At 41.2% G+C, this 20,078-nt stretch overlaps 1 protein-coding gene and 1 long non-coding RNA gene across 9 annotated transcripts; both read right to left on the reverse strand.

Moving 5' to 3' along the window:
• Positions 1-2,230: 2,230 nt before the first annotated feature.
• LOC123727702 (protein MAL2) lies at positions 2,231-19,852 on the reverse strand. The gene is made up of 4 exons (XM_045696641.2): positions 19,307-19,852; positions 17,268-17,438; positions 11,319-11,507; positions 2,231-2,893 (listed from the first exon to the last, which is right to left on the reverse strand). The coding sequence occupies exons 1-4, from the start codon at positions 19,421-19,423 to the stop codon at positions 2,822-2,824; spliced, it is 549 nt and encodes a 182-aa protein (XP_045552597.1). The 5' UTR covers positions 19,424-19,852; the 3' UTR covers positions 2,231-2,821.
• On the reverse strand, positions 2,900-11,312 carry LOC145879604 (uncharacterized). Of its 8 annotated transcripts, XR_014392452.1 has the most exons (4): positions 7,452-11,312; positions 5,825-6,958; positions 4,922-5,569; positions 2,900-4,711 (listed from the first exon to the last, which is right to left on the reverse strand). It is a non-coding gene; the product is annotated as an uncharacterized LOC145879604 (long non-coding RNA). The 8 variants fall into 8 exon arrangements; XR_014392450.1 differs by lacking the exon at positions 2,900-4,711 and having other exon boundaries at positions 4,760-5,569; XR_014392449.1 differs by lacking the exons at positions 2,900-4,711; positions 4,922-5,569 and having other exon boundaries at positions 5,594-6,958; positions 7,452-10,413; positions 10,472-11,312.
• Positions 19,853-20,078: the final 226 nt, after the last annotated feature.

The following is a 20,078-nucleotide window of genomic DNA, read 5'->3' on the forward strand; positions in this document are numbered from 1 at the left end:
GGAATCATGTAGTAACCAGAATCTTAAAAAAAAAATTGAAATAAATGTTACATTTGAGATTCTTCAAAGTAGCCACCCTTTGCCTTGATGACAGCTTTGCACATTCTTGGCATTCTCTCAACCAGCTTCATGAGGTAATCACCTGGAATGCATTTCAATTAACAGGTGTGTCTTGTTTAAAGTTAATTTGTGGAATTTCTTTCCTTCTTAATGCGTTTCAGCCAATCAGTTGTGTTGTGACAAGGTAGGGTGGTATACAGAAGATAGCCCTATTTGGTAAAATACCAAGTCCATATTATGGCAAGAACAGCTCAAATAAGCAAAGAGAAATGACAGTCCATCATTACTTTAAGACATGAAAGTCAGTCAATACGGAAAATGTCAACAACTTTGAAAGTTTCTTCAAGTGCAGTCGCAAAAACCATCAAGAGCTATGATGAAACTGGCTCTCGTGAAGGCCGCAACAGGAATGGAAGACCCCAGAGTTACCTCTGCTGCAGACGATAAGTTCATTAGAGTTACCAGCCTTAGACATTGCAGCCCAAATAAATGCTTCAGAGTTCAAGTAACGGACACATCTCAACATCAACTGTTCAGAGGAGACTGCGTGAATCAGGTCTTCATGGTCAAATTGCTGCAAAGAAACCACTACTAAAGGACACCAATAATAAGAAGAGACTTGCTTGGGCCAAGAAACATGAGAAATTGACATTAGAAATTTGTCGTTTGGTCTGGAGTCCAAATTGGAGATTTTTGGTTCCAACTGCTATGTCTTTGTGAGACGCAGAGTGGATGAACGGATGATCTCCACGTGTATTTCCCACCGTGAAGCATGGAGGAGGAGTTATGGTGTGGGGGTACTTTGCTGGTGACATAGTCTGTGATTTATTTAGAGTTCAAAGCACACTTAACCAGCATGGCTACCACAGCATTCTGCAGCGATACGCCATCCCATCTGGTTTGGGCTTAGTGGGACTATAATTTGTTTTTCACCAGGACAATGACCCACCACACCTCCAGGCTGTGTAAGGGCTATTTGACCATGAAGGAGGGTGATGGAGTGCTGCATCAGATGACCTGGCCTCCACAATCACCCGACCTCAACCAAATTGAGATGGTTTGGGATGAGTCGGACTGCACAGCGAAGGAAAAGCAGCCAACAAGTGCTCAGCATATGTGGGAACTCCTTCAAGATTGTTGGAAAAGTATTCCAGGTGAAGCTGGTTGAGAGAATGCCAAGAGTGTGCAACGCTGTCATCAAGGCAAAGGGTGACTATTTGAAGAATCTCAAATATAAAATATATTTTGATTTGTTTAACAATTTTTTGTTTACTAAATGATTCAATATGTGTTATTTAATCGTTTTGATGTCTTCACTATTATTCTACAATGTAGAAAGTATTACAAATAAAAACCCTTGAATGAGTAGGTGTTCTAAAACTTTTGACCGGTAGTGTATGGAGATATTCATCGACTGACACCAAAAACCCTGATGAAGGCTAAAGGCCCGAAGCACGTTCATCAACTGACACCAAAAACCCTGATGAAGGCTAAAGGCCCGAAGCACTTTCATCAACTGACACCAAAAACCCTGATGAAGGCTAAAGGCCCGAAGCACTTTCATCAACTGACACCAAAAACCCTGATGAAGGCTAAAGGCCCGAAGCACTTTCATCAACTGACACCAAAAACCCTGATGAACGCTAAAGGCCCGAAGCACTTTCATCAACTGACACCAAAAACCCTGATGAACGCTAAAGGCCCGAAGCACTTTCATCAACTGACACCAAAAACCCTGATGAACGCTATAGGCCCGAAGCACTTTCATCAACTGACACCAAAAACCCTGATGAACGCTATAGGCCCGAAGCACTTTCATCAACTGACACGAAAAACCCTGATGAAGGCTAAAGGCCCGAAGCACTTTCATCAACTGACACTGTCCTCAAAGAGGAATCTCCTCTTCCCTTCAGACTGCTCCTCAGTTCATGCACCTTGGTTGAAGAGAGAGGTAGCGGCAAAGTTCCTTTCCCTTCAACTGACAACAAAGGCATCTGGTCCAACCACCTACAGTAGCCTATTTAACCTCTGGGACATGCACTTGAACTGGCTGGTGAAGTACAAGCAGGGCTGATGAGCCAACAACTCTCCCCACTAAAAACAGTCTTTGTGAGAATAGTTCCCCCTTCTGGTGAAGCCCTGCTAAACTAGCCAAATATAAAAATACAACTTGTATTGACAAGATAACAAAAGTTATTTATTTGTAAAAATGCTTTTCAGAAATCACAAAATATACTCAAAAATGTATTCCAGTAAGTATTCACACAATGTCATTAAGTGATTTATGATATTTTTCCTATGTAGTATGTTTAACATAGTTTTCCATGTTGCTATAGAAAAAGTTAGACATTCTACAAGGGGAAAATATAAAGTCACCTTATTGTTATTTAATCAGTTATAGGTCCCTTCTGATCCAGAGTTTAATTTATTTTACAGGGAATCAAACACTAATAAATAAAATCTACACTATTGATCACACAGTTAAACATGGCCTCAGCAACCAAGCACTAATATGTGAACTACAACATCGGGTAGCTTAGTCATAACGCCTGGTCTGCTGTTATTACATGACAGATACAACAAAGTCTTGATCTCATAGCAACAAATATAAACTTGATGCAAATATCATTATACAGTAGTTCTCTTTAAAAAATAATGTTGTACACATGTAATAAACAGACAACGTGACAATGTCTTGACAGCATGGTAGGAGTTTGAACTGAAAAACGTAAATGGTGCGTTTTCTTTCTTCCGTGTCACATCACATCTGCCACCTCCTGAAGCCCATGAACATGCTGCAGGCGTAGCAGAGTGTCACCACAAAGGCAAATATCTAGAGGAGAACCAGGACAACAACAAAAAGGTTAGGTTAACTCACAGAAAGCCTTGAGCAATGACACCTAATGTAATAGCAGCAGCTATATAGTACAGCAACATCACTGAACCAACTAGTAGTATAGAATCAGGAGAACAATGACCAAACATTAACTCATGGAATGCAAAGGCCTACAGCTCCTTTTACTGAAAAAACATTGACTTAGATTAGGAGTTTACTACAGAGCTTTTGTGTTTGGTCTCCTTGGTAATGAAGTGTTAGGTTCTGAAAATAGCTCTGTGCAGTACAGGAGCTACCAATACAGAAATGGAGGAGGCTGTCAGGACAAAGCACAACATCCGTTCACTCTCAGCAGTAGAACACTGATTCATGTAATACGACCTCACCAAGGCACTAAAAACATCACTGTGTTATAGTAGTAACAGACCTCTGGGTTTATAATACTGGAACAATAATAACATGTTACAGTAGTAACAGACCTCTGGGTTTATAATACAGGAACAATAATAACATGTTATAGTAGTAACAGACCTCTGGGTTTATAATACAGGAACAATAATAACATCACTGTGTTATAGTAGTAACAGACCTCTGGGTTTATAATACAGGAACAATAATAACATGTTATAGTAGTAACAGACCTCTGGGTTTATAATACTGGAACAATAATAACATCACTGTGTTATAGTAGTAACAGACCTCTGGGTTTATAATACAGGAACAATAATAACATCACTGTGTTATAGTAGTAACAGACCTCTGGGTTTATAATACAGGAACAATAATAACATCACTGTGTTATAGTAGTAACAGACCTCTGGGTTTATAATACAGGAACAATAATAACATGTTATAGTAGTAACAGACCTCTGGGTTTATAATACAGGAACAATAATAACATGTTATAGTAGTAACAGACCTCTGGGTTTATAATACTGGAACAATAATAACATGTTATAGTAGTAACAGACCTCTGGGTTTATAATACTGGAACAATAATAACATGTTATAGTAGTAACAGACCTCTGGGTTTATAATACAGGAACAATAATAACATGTTATAGTAGTAACAGACCTCTGGGTTTATAATACTGGAACAATAATAACATCACTGTGTTATAGCAGTAACAGACCTCTGGGTTTATAATACAGGAACAATAATAACATGTTATAGCAGTAACAGACCTCTGGGTTTATAATACAGGAACAATAATAACATGTTATAGTAGTAACAGACCTCTGGGTTTATAATACAGGAACAATAATAACATGTTATAGTAGTAACAGACCTCTGGGTTTATAATACAGGAACAATAATAACATGTTATAGTAGTAACAGACCTCTGGGTTTATAATACAGGAACAATAATAACATCACTGTGTTATAGTAGTAACAGACCTCTGGGTTTATAATACAGGAACAATAATAACATGTTATAGTAGTAACAGACCTCTGGGTTTATAATACAGGAACAATAATAACATGTTATAGTAGTAACAGACCTCTGGGTTTATAATACAGAAACAATAATAACATGTTATAGCAGTAACAGACCTCTGGGTTTATAATACAGGAACAATAATAACATGTTATAGTAGTAACAGACCTCTGGGTTTATAATACAGGAACAATAATAACATGTTATAGTAGTAACAGACCTCTGGGTTTATAATACTGGAACAATAATAACATGTTATAGTAGTAACAGACCTCTGGGTTTATAATACAGGAACAATAATAACATGTTATAGCAGTAACAGACCTCTGGGTTTATAATACTGGAACAATAATAACATGTTATAGTAGTAACAGACCTCTGGGTTTATAATACAGGAACAATAATAACACGTGTTATAGTAGTAACAGACCTCTGGGTTTATAATACAGGAACAATAATAACATGTTATAGTAGTAACAGACCTCTGGGTTTATAATACAGGAACAATAATAACATGTTATAGCAGTAACAGACCTCTGGGTTTATAATACAGGAACAATAATAACATGTTATAGTAGTAACAGACCTCTGGGTTTATAATACAGGAACAATAATAACATGTTATAGTAGTAACAGACCTCTGGGTTTATAATACTGGAACAATAATAACATGTTATAGTAGTAACAGACCTCTGGGTTTATAATACAGGAACAATAATAACATGTTATAGTAGTAACAGACCTCTGGGTTTATAATACTGGAACAATAATAACATCACTGTGTTATAGTAGTAACAGACCTCTGGGTTTATAATACAGGAACAATAATAACATGTTATAGTAGTAACAGACCTCTGGGTTTATAATACTGGAACAATAATAACATGTTATAGTAGTAACAGACCTCTGGGTTTATAATACAGGAACAATAATAACATCACTGTGTTATAGTAGTAACAGACCTCTGGGTTTATAATACTGGAACAATAATAACATGTTATAGTAGTAACAGACCTCTGGGTTTATAATACTGGAACAATAATAACATCACTGTGTTATAGTAGTAACAGACCTCTGGGTTTATAATACAGGAACAATAATAACATGTTATAGCAGTAACAGACCTCTGGGTTTATAATACAGGAACAATAATAACATCACTGTGTTATAGCAGTAACAGACCTCTGGGTTTATAATACTGGAACAATAATAACATGTTATAGTAGTAACAGACCTCTGGGTTTATAATCGGACCATGTTATAGTAGTAACAGACCTCTGGGTTTATAATACAGGAACAATAATAACATGTTATAGTAGTAACAGACCTCTGGGTTTATAATACAGGAACAATAATAACATCACTGTGTTATAGCAGTAACAGACCTCTGGGTTTATAATACAGGAACAATAATAACATGTTATAGCAGTAACAGACCTCTGGGTTTATAATACAGGAACAATAATAACATGTTATAGTAGTAACAGACCTCTGGGTTTATAATACAGGAACAATAATAACATGTTATAGTAGTAACAGACCTCTGGGTTTATAATACAGGAACAATAATAACATGTTATAGTAGTAACAGACCTCTGGGTTTATAATACAGGAACAATAATAACATGTTATAGTAGTAACAGACCTCTGGGTTTATAATACAGGAACAATAATAACATGTTATAGTAGTAACAGACCTCTGGGTTTATAATACAGGAACAATAATAACATGTTATAGTAGTAACAGACCTCTGGGTTTATAATACTGGAACAATAATAACATCACTGTGTTATAGTAGTAACAGACCTCTGGGTTTATAATACAGGAACAATAATAACATGTTATAGTAGTAACAGACCTCTGGGTTTATAATACTGGAACAATAATAACATCACTGTGTTATAGTAGTAACAGACCTCTGGGTTTATAATACAGGAACAATAATAACATCACTGTGTTATAGCAGTAACAGACCTCTGGGTTTATAATACAGGAACAATAATAACATGTTATAGTAGTAACAGACCTCTGGGTTTATAATACAGGAACAATAATAACATGTTATAGTAGTAACAGACCTCTGGGTTTATAATACAGGAACAATAATAACATGTTATAGTAGTAACAGACCTCTGGGTTTATAATACTGGAACAATAATAACATCACTGTGTTATAGTAGTAACAGACCTCTGGGTTTATAATACTGGAACAATAATAACATCACTGTGTTATAGTAGTAACAGACCTCTGGGTTTATAATACAGGAACAATAATAACATGTTATAGTAGTAACAGACCTCTGGGTTTATAATACAGGAACAATAATAACATGTTATAGTAGTAACAGACCTCTGGGTTTATAATACTGGAACAATAATAACATCACTGTGTTATAGTAGTAACAGACCTCTGGGTTTATAATACAGGAACAATAATAACATGTTATAGTAGTAACAGACCTCTGGGTTTATAATACAGGAACAATAATAACATCACTGTGTTATAGTAGTAACAGACCTCTGGGTTTATAATACAGGAACAATAATAACATGTTATAGTAGTAACAGACCTCTGGGTTTATAATACTGGAACAATAATAACATGTTATAGTAGTAACAGACCTCTGGGTTTATAATACTGGAACAATAATAACATTGTTATAGTAGTAACAGACCTCTGGGTTTATAATACAGGAACAATAATAACATGTTATAGTAGTAACAGACCTCTGGGTTTATAATACTGGAACAATAATAACATCACTGTGTTATAGTAGTAACAGACCTCTGGGTTTATAATACAGGAACAATAATAACATGTTATAGTAGTAACAGACCTCTGGGTTTATAATACAGGAACAATAATAACATCACTGTGTTATAGCAGTAACAGACCTCTGGGTTTATAATACAGGAACAATAATAACATCACTGTGTTATAGTAGTAACAGACCTCTGGGTTTATAATACAGGAACAATAATAACATGTTATAGTAGTAACAGACCTCTGGGTTTATAATACTGGAACAATAATAACATCACTGTGTTATAGTAGTAACAGACCTCTGGGTTTATAATACAGGAACAATAATAACATGTTATAGTAGTAACAGACCTCTGGGTTTATAATACAGGAACAATAATAACATGTTATAGTAGTAACAGACCTCTGGGTTTATAATACAGGAACAATAATAACATGTTATAGTAGTAACAGACCTCTGGGTTTATAATACAGGAACAATAATAACATGTTATAGTAGTAACAGACCTCTGGGTTTATAATACTGGAACAATAATAACATCACTGTGTTATAGTAGTAACAGACCTCTGGGTTTATAATACAGGAACAATAATAACATGTTATAGCAGTAACAGACCTCTGGGTTTATAATACAGGAACAATAATAACATCACTGTGTTATAGCAGTAACAGACCTCTGGGTTTATAATACAGGAACAATAATAACATCACTGTGTTATAGTAGTAACAGACCTCTGGGTTTATAATACTGGAACAATAATAACATCACTGTGTTATAGCAGTAACAGACCTCTGGGTTTATAATACAGGAACAATAATAACATGTTATAGTAGTAACAGACCTCTGGGTTTATAATACAGGAACAATAATAACATGTTATAGTAGTAACAGACCTCTGGGTTTATAATACAGGAACAATAATAACATGTTATAGTAGTAACAGACCTCTGGGTTTATAATACAGGAACAATAATAACATGTTATAGTAGTAACAGACCTCTGGGTTTATAATACAGGAACAATAATAACATGTTATAGTAGTAACAGACCTCTGGGTTTATAATACAGGAACAATAATAACATCACTGTGTTATAGTAGTAACAGACCTCTGGGTTTATAATACAGGAACAATAATAACATCACTGTGTTATAGTAGTAACAGACCTCTGGGTTTATAATACAGGAACAATAATAACATGTTATAGTAGTAACAGACCTCTGGGTTTATAATACAGGAACAATAATAACATGTTATAGCAGTAACAGACCTCTGGGTTTATAATACAGGAACAATAATAACATGTTATAGTAGTAACAGACCTCTGGGTTTATAATACAGGAACAATAATAACATGTTATAGTAGTAACAGACCTCTGGGTTTATAATACAGGAACAATAATAACATGTTATAGTAGTAACAGACCTCTGGGTTTATAATACTGGAACAATAATAACATCACTGTGTTATAGTAGTAACAGACCTCTGGGTTTATAATACAGGAACAATAATAACATGTTATAGTAGTAACAGACCTCTGGGTTTATAATACAGGAACAATAATAACATCACTGTGTTATAGTAGTAACAGACCTCTGGGTTTATAATACAGGAACAATAATAACATGTTATAGTAGTAACAGACCTCTGGGTTTATAATACAGGAACAATAATAACATCACTGTGTTATAGCAGTAACAGACCTCTGGGTTTATAATACAGGAACAATAATAACATGTTATAGTAGTAACAGACCTCTGGGTTTATAATACAGGAACAATAATAACATGTTATAGCAGTAACAGACCTCTGGGTTTATAATACAGGAACAATAATAACATCACTGTGTTATAGCAGTAACAGACCTCTGGGTTTATAATACAGGAACAATAATAACATGTTATAGTAGTAACAGACCTCTGGGTTTATAATACAGGAACAATAATAACATGTTATAGTAGTAACAGACCTCTGGGTTTATAATACAGGAACAATAATAACATCACTGTGTTATAGTAGTAACAGACCTCTGGGTTTATAATACAGGAACAATAATAACATGTTATAGCAGTAACAGACCTCTGGGTTTATAATACTGGAACAATAATAACATGTTATAGTAGTAACAGACCTCTGGGTTTATAATACAGGAACAATAATAACATGTTATAGTAGTAACAGACCTCTGGGTTTATAATACAGGAACAATAATAACATGTTATAGTAGTAACAGACCTCTGGGTTTATAATACAGGAACAATAATAACATGTTATAGTAGTAACAGACCTCTGGGTTTATAATACAGGAACAATAATAACATGTTATAGTAGTAACAGACCTCTGGGTTTATAATACAGGAACAATAATAACATGTTATAGTAGTAACAGACCTCTGGGTTTATAATACTGGAACAATAATAACATCACTGTGTTATAGTAGTAACAGACCTCTGGGTTTATAATACAGGAACAATAATAACATGTTATAGTAGTAACAGACCTCTGGGTTTATAATACAGGAACAATAATAACATCACTGTGTTATAGTAGTAACAGACCTCTGGGTTTATAATACAGGAACAATAATAACATGTTATAGCAGTAACAGACCTCTGGGTTTATAATACAGGAACAATAATAACATCACTGTGTTATAGTAGTAACAGACCTCTGGGTTTATAATACAGGAACAATAATAACATGTTATAGTAGTAACAGACCTCTGGGTTTATAATACAGGAACAATAATAACATGTTATAGTAGTAACAGACCTCTGGGTTTATAATACAGGAACAATAATAACATCACTGTGTTATAGTAGTAACAGACCTCTGGGTTTATAATACAGGAACAATAATAACATGTTATAGTAGTAACAGACCTCTGGGTTTATAATACAGGAACAATAATAACATGTTATAGTAGTAACAGACCTCTGGGTTTATAATACTGGAACAATAATAACATGTTATAGTAGTAACAGACCTCTGGGTTTATAATACAGGAACAATAATAACATCACTGTGTTATAGTAGTAACAGACCTCTGGGTTTATAATACAGGAACAATAATAACATGTTATAGTAGTAACAGACCTCTGGGTTTATAATACTGGAACAATAATAACATGTTATAGCAGTAACAGACCTCTGGGTTTATAATACAGGAACAATAATAACATCACTGTGTTATAGTAGTAACAGACCTCTGGGTTTATAATACAGGAACAATAATAACATGTTATAGTAGTAACAGACCTCTGGGTTTATAATACAGGAACAATAATAACATGTTATAGTAGTAACAGACCTCTGGGTTTATAATACTGGAACAATAATAACATCACTGTGTTATAGTAGTAACAGACCTCTGGGTTTATAATACTGGAACAATAATAACATGTTATAGTAGTAACAGACCTCTGGGTTTATAATACAGGAACAATAATAACATCACTGTGTTATAGTAGTAACAGACCTCTGGGTTTATAATACAGGAACAATAATAACATCACTGTGTTATAGCAGTAACAGACCTCTGGGTTTATAATACTGGAACAATAATAACATGTTATAGTAGTAACAGACCTCTGGGTTTATAATACAGGAACAATAATAACATGTTATAGTAGTAACAGACCTCTGGGTTTATAATACAGGAACAATAATAACATGTTATAGTAGTAACAGACCTCTGGGTTTATAATACAGGAACAATAATAACATGTTATAGTAGTAACAGACCTCTGGGTTTATAATACTGGAACAATAATAACATCACTGTGTTATAGTAGTAACAGACCTCTGGGTTTATAATACTGGAAGAATCGATTCCAATAACTGATCGTTTGCTTGTCTGCCTGGAGTGCCAGATGAGTAGGTTGTCATTAGTTACCACAAAGTCATAATTATGGCTAAACCACACCGATTTCTACAATTTATCTTCTTCATCTGATTTAAACCTTATATTAAGATCAAAAAGATCATTTTTCTTTTCATGTATTTTTACGATATAAACAATTTTGACGTTGGTAACTAGTGGCAACCAGATGGGTAGGGTTTGCAGATCTGGAAACTTTCTATTGGTTTATCAACCCAGGCAAACTCAAACAGACACGTACAGTATGAAGAATTTGAATTAAAAGCCTGGTCTGATCAGTGAACCACCATTTGCATTACAGATAGCCTTGACATTTTGTGTTAGTGTACACTGACCGTAGCTGCCACGTTAATACTGTATTGTCTGTTGTCCAGGAAGGTGAGTATATTTCCACTAGGGGCTGTTACACATCCTGGTATGGAGCTGTTGGTGCTACTGATGACCCCTCTGGCTGCCGTAACAGCAGCCTCCAGCACCAAGGCACTGAAGTAGAACAGCAGTGCTGTGAAGTGGTACAGCACATCCTGCAATGAAGATGGAAAGACAGGGTTATAATATGGATTGAGAGTAGTCAGGTCTCGTTGAATGTATTGAGAAAATCACGTGTGATAGGAGGTTACAGTAAGAGACCAGCCACCTCCCAGAGAGATAGGGGGTTACAGTTAGAGACCGGCCACCACCCAGAGAGATAGGGGGTTACAGTAAGAGACCCGCCACCTCCCAGAGAGATAGGGGGTTACAGTAAGAGACCGGCCACCTCCCAGATAGATAGGGGGTTACAGTAAGAGACCGGCCGCCTCCCAGAGAGATAGGGGGTTACAGTAAGAGACCGGCCACCTCCCAGAGAGATAGGGGGTTACAGTAAGAGACCGGCCGCCTCCCAGAGAGATAGGGGGTTACAGTAAGAGACCGGCCGCCTCCCAGAGAGATAGGGGGTTACAGTAAGAGACCGGCCACCTTCCAGAGAGATAGGGGTTTACAGTAAGAGACCGGCCGCCTCCCAGAGAGATAGGGGTTACAGTAAGAGACCCGCCACCTCCCAGAGAGATAGGGGGTTACAGTAAGAGACCGGCCACCTCCCAGAGAGATAGGGGGTTACAGTAAGAGACCGGCCACCTCCCAGAGAGATAGGGGGTTACAGTAAGAGACCGGCCGCCTCCCAGAGAGATAGGGGGTTACAGTAAGAGACCGGCCGCCTCCCAGAGAGATAGGGGGTTACAGTAAGAGACCGGCCACCTCCCAGAGAGATAGGGGGTTACAGTAAGAGACCGGCCGCCTCCCAGAGAGATAGGGGGTTACAGTAAGAGACCGGCCGCCTCCCAGATAGATAGGGGGTTACAGTAAGAGACTGGCCACCTCCCAGAGAGATAGGGGTTACAGTAAGAGACCGGCCACCTCCCAGAGAGATAGGGGTTACAGTAAGAGACCGGCTGCCTCCCAAATAGCACCCTACTATTATATAGTGCACTATCTTTGACCTACGTTTGACCTGAGCCTTATGAATAAGGGTGCAATTTCGTAGGTAGCCACAGACTCCCTTCTGTTGACAATGGGGACTCAGGGCCCACAGACTGGCTATTGTCTGGTGTGAGCTCACTATTCTCTCAGTAGCTGTGTCACAAGCTTTGTTTTCTCATCGTCTATGACCACACACACACACACACACACACACACACACACACACACACACACACACACACACACACACACACACACACACACACACACACACACACACACACACACACACACTTAGGAGACGAACTGGAGCCTGGTGGGTCTGAGGCCGGTCTGTGGATAGGTCCCAAATGGTACTCTATTCCCTATATAGTGCACTACTATCGACCAGGGTCATTTGGGACACAGTCGTGTCAGTACTGTACTGTAGCTAGTAGTGTAGGCAGTACCCTTCAAGTCAACCTCTAGTGCAGTCAGTCATTAGTACTTCATGTTCATTATTAGTTCATGTGTAAGTGTGGCAAAGTCATTTTGGATAAAAGCGTCTGCTAAATGGCAGAAATATAATTAAAATATGAAAGTGTTAATACATGTGGAAAAAGCATTGAGGATACATTAGACACAGCAGCAGCAGAGCTGGGATCAGGGCCAGCAGCAGCAGAGCTAGGATAGGATAAAGTAATCCTTCTAACCCCCCCCCCCCCATAAAAGATTTAGATGCACTATTGTAAAGTGGTTGTTCCACTGGATATCATAAGTTGAATGCACCAATTTGTAAGTCGCTCTGGATAAGAGCGTCTGCTAAATGACTTAAATGTAAATGTAATCAGGGCCAGCAGCAGCAGAGCTGGGATCGGGGCCAGCAGCAGCAGAGCTGGGATCGGGGCCAGCAGCAGTAGCAGCAGTAGAGCTGGGATCGGGGCCAGCAGCAGCAGAGCTGGGATCGGGGCCAGCAGCAGCAGAGCTGGGATCGGGGCCAGCAGCAGTAGCAGCAGTAGAGCTGGGATCGGGGACAGAAGCAGTAGAGCTGGGATCGGGGACAGCAGCAGCAGAGCTGGGATCGGGGACAGCAGTAGCAGAGCTGGGATCAGGGCCAGCAGCAGCAGAGCTGGGATCGGGGCCAGCAGCAGCAGAGCTGGGATCGGGGCCAGCAGCAGCAGAGCTGGGATCGGGGCCAGCAGCAGCAGAGCTGGGATCGGGGCCAGCAGCAGTAGCAGCAGAGCTGGGATCGGGGACAGCAGCAGCAGAGCTGGGATCAGGGCCAGTAGCAATAGCAGCAGAGCTGGGATCAGGGCCAGCAGCGATAGCAGCAGAGCTGGGATCAGGGCCAGCAGCGATAGCAGCAGTAGAGCTGGGATCAGGGCCAGCAGCAATAGCAGCAGTAGAGCTGGGATCAGGGCCCGCAGCAATAGCAGCAGTAGAGCTGGGATCAGGGCCCGCAGCAATAGAGCTGGGATCAGGGCCCGCAGCAATAGCAGCAGAGCTGGGATCGGGGACAGCAGCAGCAGAGCTGGGATCAGGGCCAGTAGCAATAGCAGCAGAGCTGGGATCAGGGCCAGTAGCGATAGCAGCAGAGCTGGGATCAGGGCCAGTAGCGATAGCAGCAGAGCTGGGATCAGGGCCAGTAGCGATAGCAGCAGAGCTGGGATCAGGGCCAGCAGCAATAGCAGCTGAGCTGCGATCAGGGCCAGCAGCGATAGCAGCAGAGCTGGGATCAGGGCCAGCAGCAATAGCAGCAGTAGAGCTGGGATCAGGGCCAGCAGCAATAGCAGCAGTAGAGCTGGGATCAGGGCCCGCAGCAATAGCAGCAGTAGAGCTGGGATCAGGGCCCGCAGCAATAGCAGCAGTAGAGCTGGGATCAGGGCCCGCAGCAATAGCAGCAGTAGAGCTGGGATCAGGGCCCGCAGCAATAGCAGCAGTAGAGCTGGGATCAGGGCCCGCAGCAATAGCAGCAGTAGAGCTGGGATCAGGGCCCGCAGCAATAGCAGCAGTAGAGCTGGGATCAGGGCCAGCAGCGATAGCAGCAGAGCTGGGATCAGGGCCCGCAGCAATAGCAGCTGAGCTGCGATCAGGGCCAGCAGCAATAGCAGCAGTAGAGCTGGGATCAGGGCCAGCAGCAATAGCAGCAGTAGAGCTGGGATCAGGGCCAGCAGCAATAGCAGCAGCAGAGCTGGGATCAGGGCCAGTAGCAATAGCAGCAGTAGAGCTGGGATCAGGGCCAGCAGCAATAGCAGCAGTAGAGCTGGGATCAGGGCCCGCAGCAATAGCAGCAGTAGAGCTGGGATCAGGGCCCGCAGCAATAGCAGCAGTAGAGCTGGGATCAGGGCCCGCAGCAATAGCAGCAGTAGAGCTGGGATCAGGGCCAGTAGCAATAGCAGCAGAGCTGGGATCAGGGCCAGCAGCAATAGCAGCAGAGCTGGGATCAGGGCCAGTAGCAATAGCAGCAGAGCTGGGATCAGGGCCAGCAGCAATAGCAGCAGTAGAGCTGGGATCAGGGCCCGCAGCAATAGCAGCAGTAGAGCTGGGATCAGGGCCCGCAGCAATAGCAGCAGTAGAGCTGGGATCAGGGCCCGCAGCAATAGAGCTGGGATCAGGGCCAGTAGGAATAGCAGCAGAGCTGGGATCAGGGCCAGCAGCGATAGCAGCAGAGCTGGGATCAGGGCCAGCAGCGATAGCAGCAGAGCTGGGATCAGGGCCTGCAGCGATAGCAGCAGAGCTGGGATCAGGGCCAGCAGCGATAGCAGCAGAGCTGGGATCAGGGCCTGCAGCGATAGCAGCAGAGCTGGGATCAGGGCCAGTAGGAATAGCAGCAGAGCTGGGATCAGGGCCAGCAGCGATAGCAGCAGAGCTGGGATCAGGGCCAGTAGGAATAGCAGCAGAGCTGGGATCAGGGCCAGTAGGAATAGCAGCAGAGCTGGGATCAGGGCCAGTAGGAATAGCAGCAGAGCTGGGATCAGGGCCTGCAGCGATAGCAGCAGAGCTGGGATCAGGGCCTGCAGCGATAGCAGCAGAGCTGGGATCAGGGCCAGCAGCGATAGCAGCAGAGCTGGGATCAGGGCCTGCAGCGATAGCAGCAGAGCTGGGATCAGGGCCAGCAGCGATAGCAGCAGAGCTGGGATCAGGGCCAGCAGCGATAGCAGCAGAGCTGGGATCAGGGCCTGCAGCGATAGCAGCAGAGCTGGGATCAGGGCCAGTAGGAATAGCAGCAGAGCTGGGATCAGGGCCAGCAGCGATAGCAGCAGAGCTGGGATCAGGGCCAGCAGCGATAGCAGCAGAGCTGGGATCAGGGCCAGTGTGAGGACTGATTGGTACAACACTGACTGGGTCTTTCCGTCTGCCTGCCTAGGACCGTTGTTTTTCAGTAAATTAAATGACAGACGGTTTTACATTATGGCTCACCCAGCACATGCAGTGTGTTCTTGCCGTTATAATGTGCACTAGGCTCCGCCCTGTTACATGGCTTTAAGTTTCTTGACAGACTAGTAGAGCAGCTCTCTGTAATGTTTCAGTGTTTCTGGTCAGTGTTGATACCTGCATGTAGAGGCACGCTCATGACTAAAGTTGTGATGAGATCATACTCAGTAGGTGTGGTGCAGAGTGTTTCAATCTGTGTGTCATTTCCCCCCCCCCCCCCCCCCCACACACACACACACACACACACACACACACACACACACACACACACACACACACACACACACACACACACACACACACACACACACACACACACACACACACACACAACTGTAATTAGGACTATGAAGGAGCAGGATTGTTCTACATCTGTAGTGACATGACACTGAATGGAACATCCTTTCAGGAGTTTAGGGGAACTGCTATGGAGTCAGCAGCATTTCAATGAGGCTCCTGAAGAACATGGTCTCCTGATTATTCTCAAGCTATTGTGTTTGATTTGCAGGGTGATCTCCAAATTCATCAGATTCATATAGCAAATGTCCGATCTGAAGACTACTATTTGTTTATCATTTGAATTGTGTTTAGTGCCGAGGTGGAACTAAACCCTGCACCAACCAGTAGCTCTCCAGGACTGGAGCTGGACAGCCCTGAATTGATAAACCAAACAGACCAGGAAGACTGGAGCTGGACAGCCCTGAAGTGTTAAACCAAACAGACCAGGAAGACTGGAGCTGGACAGCCCTGAAGTGACCAACCAAACAGACCAGGAAGACTGGAGTTGGACAGCCCTGAAGTGTTAAACCAAACAGACCAGGAAGACTGGAGCTGGACAGCCCTGAAGTGACCAACCAAACAGACCAGGAAGACTGGAGCTGGACAGCCCTGAAGTGATAAACCAAACAGACCAGGAAGACTGGAGCTGGACAGCCCTGAAGTGATAAACCAAACAGACCAGGAAGACTGGAGCTGGACAGCCCTGAAGTGATAAACCAAACAGACCAGGAAGACTGGAGCTGGACAGCCCTGAAGTGATAAACCAAACAGACCAGGAAGACTGGAGCTGGACAGCCCTGAAGTGTTAAACCAAACAGACCAGGAAGACTGGAGCTGGACAGCCCTGAAGTGATAAACCAAACAGACCAGGAAGACTGGAGTTGGACAGCCCTGAAGTGACCAACCAAACAGACCAGGAAGACTGGAGCTGGACAGCCCTGAAGTGATAAACCAAACAGACCAGGAAGACTCTACCTCTGATAAAGATGTCATGTGACGTCAGAATACCTGTGTATATCTGACAGTAAGAAGATCTGTATCTCTGCTGGTTTTTCAGTGCTCCCAACCTGTTTACCAAAAATGTGTTGTTTTTTGTGACCTGTTCCTTGGGTAATCCTCGTCACTACACTCACCATCAGGTTCCAGTCAGTGTTGATTCTGTCAGCCAAGCCCAGGAGGAAGAGGAGGAGGTACACGCTGGAACAGAAGAACGTGCTGACAGAGACAAACATCACCCAGCCCTGTAGCAGGGGCACGGGCACGTTGGAGGAGGCCACCAGGATCCATACTAACCCTCCAAATATCTGGAAGAACAGAATAGAGAAGATTTGTTAGACAAGTCATCATACGTGAGACTGATTGATATTTGTGACATAATAAATGCTTTAAGAATAACAAGACTGTTTGGCCAGACTGTGAGATCTGATCATGACATGAATGACAGTTTATTTAAAATGCATCCTAGGCCTGACACAGGGTACGATTTCCATTTGTGAAAAGTAGCAGGCTGTTATTAAACTGAATACAGATTATTTATAGGCCTAAAAGGAGCAGGCTGTTATTGAACTGAATACAGATTATTTATAGGCCTAAAAGGAGCAGGCTGTTATTAAACTGAATACAGATTATTTATAGGCCTAAAAGGAGCAGGCTGTTATTAAACTGAATACAGATTATTTATAGGCCTAAAAGGAGCAGGCTGTTATTAAACTGAATACAGATTATTTATAGGCCTAAAAGGAGCAGGCTGTTATTAAACTGAATACAGATTATTTATAGGCCTAAAAGGAGCAGGCTGTTATTAAACTGAATACAGATTATTTATAGGCCTAAAAGGAGCAGGCTGTTATTGAACTGAATACAGATTATTTATAGGCCTAAAAGGAGCAGGCTGTTATTAAACTGAATACAGATTATTTATAGGCCTAAAAGGAGCAGGCTGTTATTAAACTGAATACAGATTATTTATAGGCCTAAAAGGAGCAGGCTGTTATTGAACTGAATACAGATTATTTATAGGCCTAAAAGGAGCAGGCTGTTATTGAACTGAATACAGATTATTTATAGGCCTAAAAGGAGCAGGCTGTTATTAAACTGAATACAGATTATTTATAGGCCTAAAAGGAGCAGGCTGTTATTAAACTGAATACAGATTATTTATAGGCCTAAAAGGAGCAGGCTGTTATTGAACTGAATACAGATTATTTATAGGCCTAAAAGGAGCAGGCTGTTATTGAACTGAATACAGATTATTTATAGGCCTAAAAGGAGCAGGCTGTTATTGAACTGAATACAGATTATTTATAGGCCTAAAAGGAGCAGGCTGTTATTGTACTGAATACAGATTATTTATAGGCCTAAAAGGAGCAGGCTGTTATTGAACTGAATACAGATTATTTATAGGCCTAAAAGGAGCAGGCTGTTATTGAACTGAATACAGATTATTTATAGGCCTAAAAGGAGCAGGCTGTTATTGAACTGAATACAGATTATTTATAGGCCTAAAAGGAGCAGGCTGCTATTAAACTGAATACAGATTATTTATAGGCCTAAAAGGAGCAGGCTGTTATTGAACTGAATACAGATTATTTATAGGCCTAAAAGGAGCAGGCTGTTATTGAACTGAATACAGATTATTTATAGGCCTAAAAGGAGCAGGCTGTTATTAAACTGAATACAGATTATTTATAGGCCTAAAAGGAGCAGGCTGTTATTAAACTGAATACAGATTATTTATAGGCCTAGTAGCACACTGCTATACTATTTAGCTGGAGAACAGTTGTATCTATTTTATCGTTCACTTCACAATGACAAAATGTACAGTATGCTCTGCTCCTATCACTACTACACTATCGGATTGTACAATAGGGAGTTGGTTATATGCCGTTAGTAAAACACAGCCGAAGTACAGTAATGACTGAACTCCCATTACTATGACGCTACCTGCCTGGCTACTCTGATAGCGGCATACGTAACTTCCTGTGCGATGAAAAAGCAAATCCTAAAACTCTAATAAACAAAATAAACTAAACAGGATTAAGAGACTATCGATTAGACTGCAGTTTCTCCAATCAGGCCCACTTCAAACAAGGGTGTAACCAGAATCTATCTGACCACCGATTATGTTTTTGCTTACAAAACTCGTAGTCAGAAATAGAGATGCGACACTCACAATTTCCAAGCAGATCAGAGCACCGGAGTACGTCCTCAATATTTGAAGTCCCAATGGCAAAGATATCGTCGGCTCTGGGAATGCTGTCGCCGCAGGATTCGTCGCAGGCTCCGACATCCTTCCCGTCTTGTATCTCGACAAAGGACACCAACTCAGGCAAATTCTTCTGCAGTCATGTGTCCCTAACTGGTCGAACAGGTGCACGGCTCCTCCCTTCACTTTATCCAACTCTACCCGCCCGCAGAGTGGAGGCAGTCGCAGTTACCGCAATACCACACCTCGATCTCTCTGTCGCGACTCGCTAAAGATGAATCTGCTACGAATTGAACGTGCCTGAGAAAATGAGCGAGAGGTTCTACTATAGAATCCCTTTCCAGAAAAAAAGACGATACAAACAGGCAGACTAGATGCAGTGATGCCGATTAACTTCCACAGATGTTGATAGGCCACTCTAAAGTCAATATTAGTCTACCTGCAGAGGGAGAACATTCCAAGGTGAGAGGAGTCTGAGAAAGGAGAAAGGGAAAGCGGCGCTGTGATTTATCTGCAAGCTGAAACACCTTCATGGTTTAGGTAAATAATTGCACAACTTAAAGTTGTTTACTCAATAACCATGACCCACAGAGAAGCGTCTCCAAATAGCACCACACTCCCTACGTAGTGCACTACGTTTATGGTGCCATTTGGGACGTACACATAGCCTACACCTGCAAGCCTCTGAATTGAACAGAGCAGGAGTCCTGTCTGTAACTTATCTATATTGTCAGAGAGA

Source organism: Salmo salar, chromosome 05 (assembly GCF_965601325.2).
Source record: "Salmo salar chromosome 05, fSalSal1, whole genome shotgun sequence".
In the NCBI taxonomy this organism is placed as follows: Eukaryota; Metazoa; Chordata; class Actinopteri; order Salmoniformes; family Salmonidae; genus Salmo; species Salmo salar.

Excerpts from the sequence above, each read along its gene's own strand:
- LOC123727702 (XM_045696641.2), bottom strand. The coding sequence starts at position 19,423 with ATGTCGGAGCCTGCGACGAATCCTGCGGCGACAGCATTCCCAGAGCCG. Across the intron at positions 17,439-19,306 it reads CTCTGATCTGCTTGGAAATT|ATATTTGGAGGGTTAGTATG; the intron begins GTGAGTGTCGCA and ends CTGTTCTTCCAG. Across the intron at positions 11,508-17,267 it reads ACACTGACTGGAACCTGATG|GATGTGCTGTACCACTTCAC; the intron begins GTGAGTGTAGTG and ends TCTTCATTGCAG.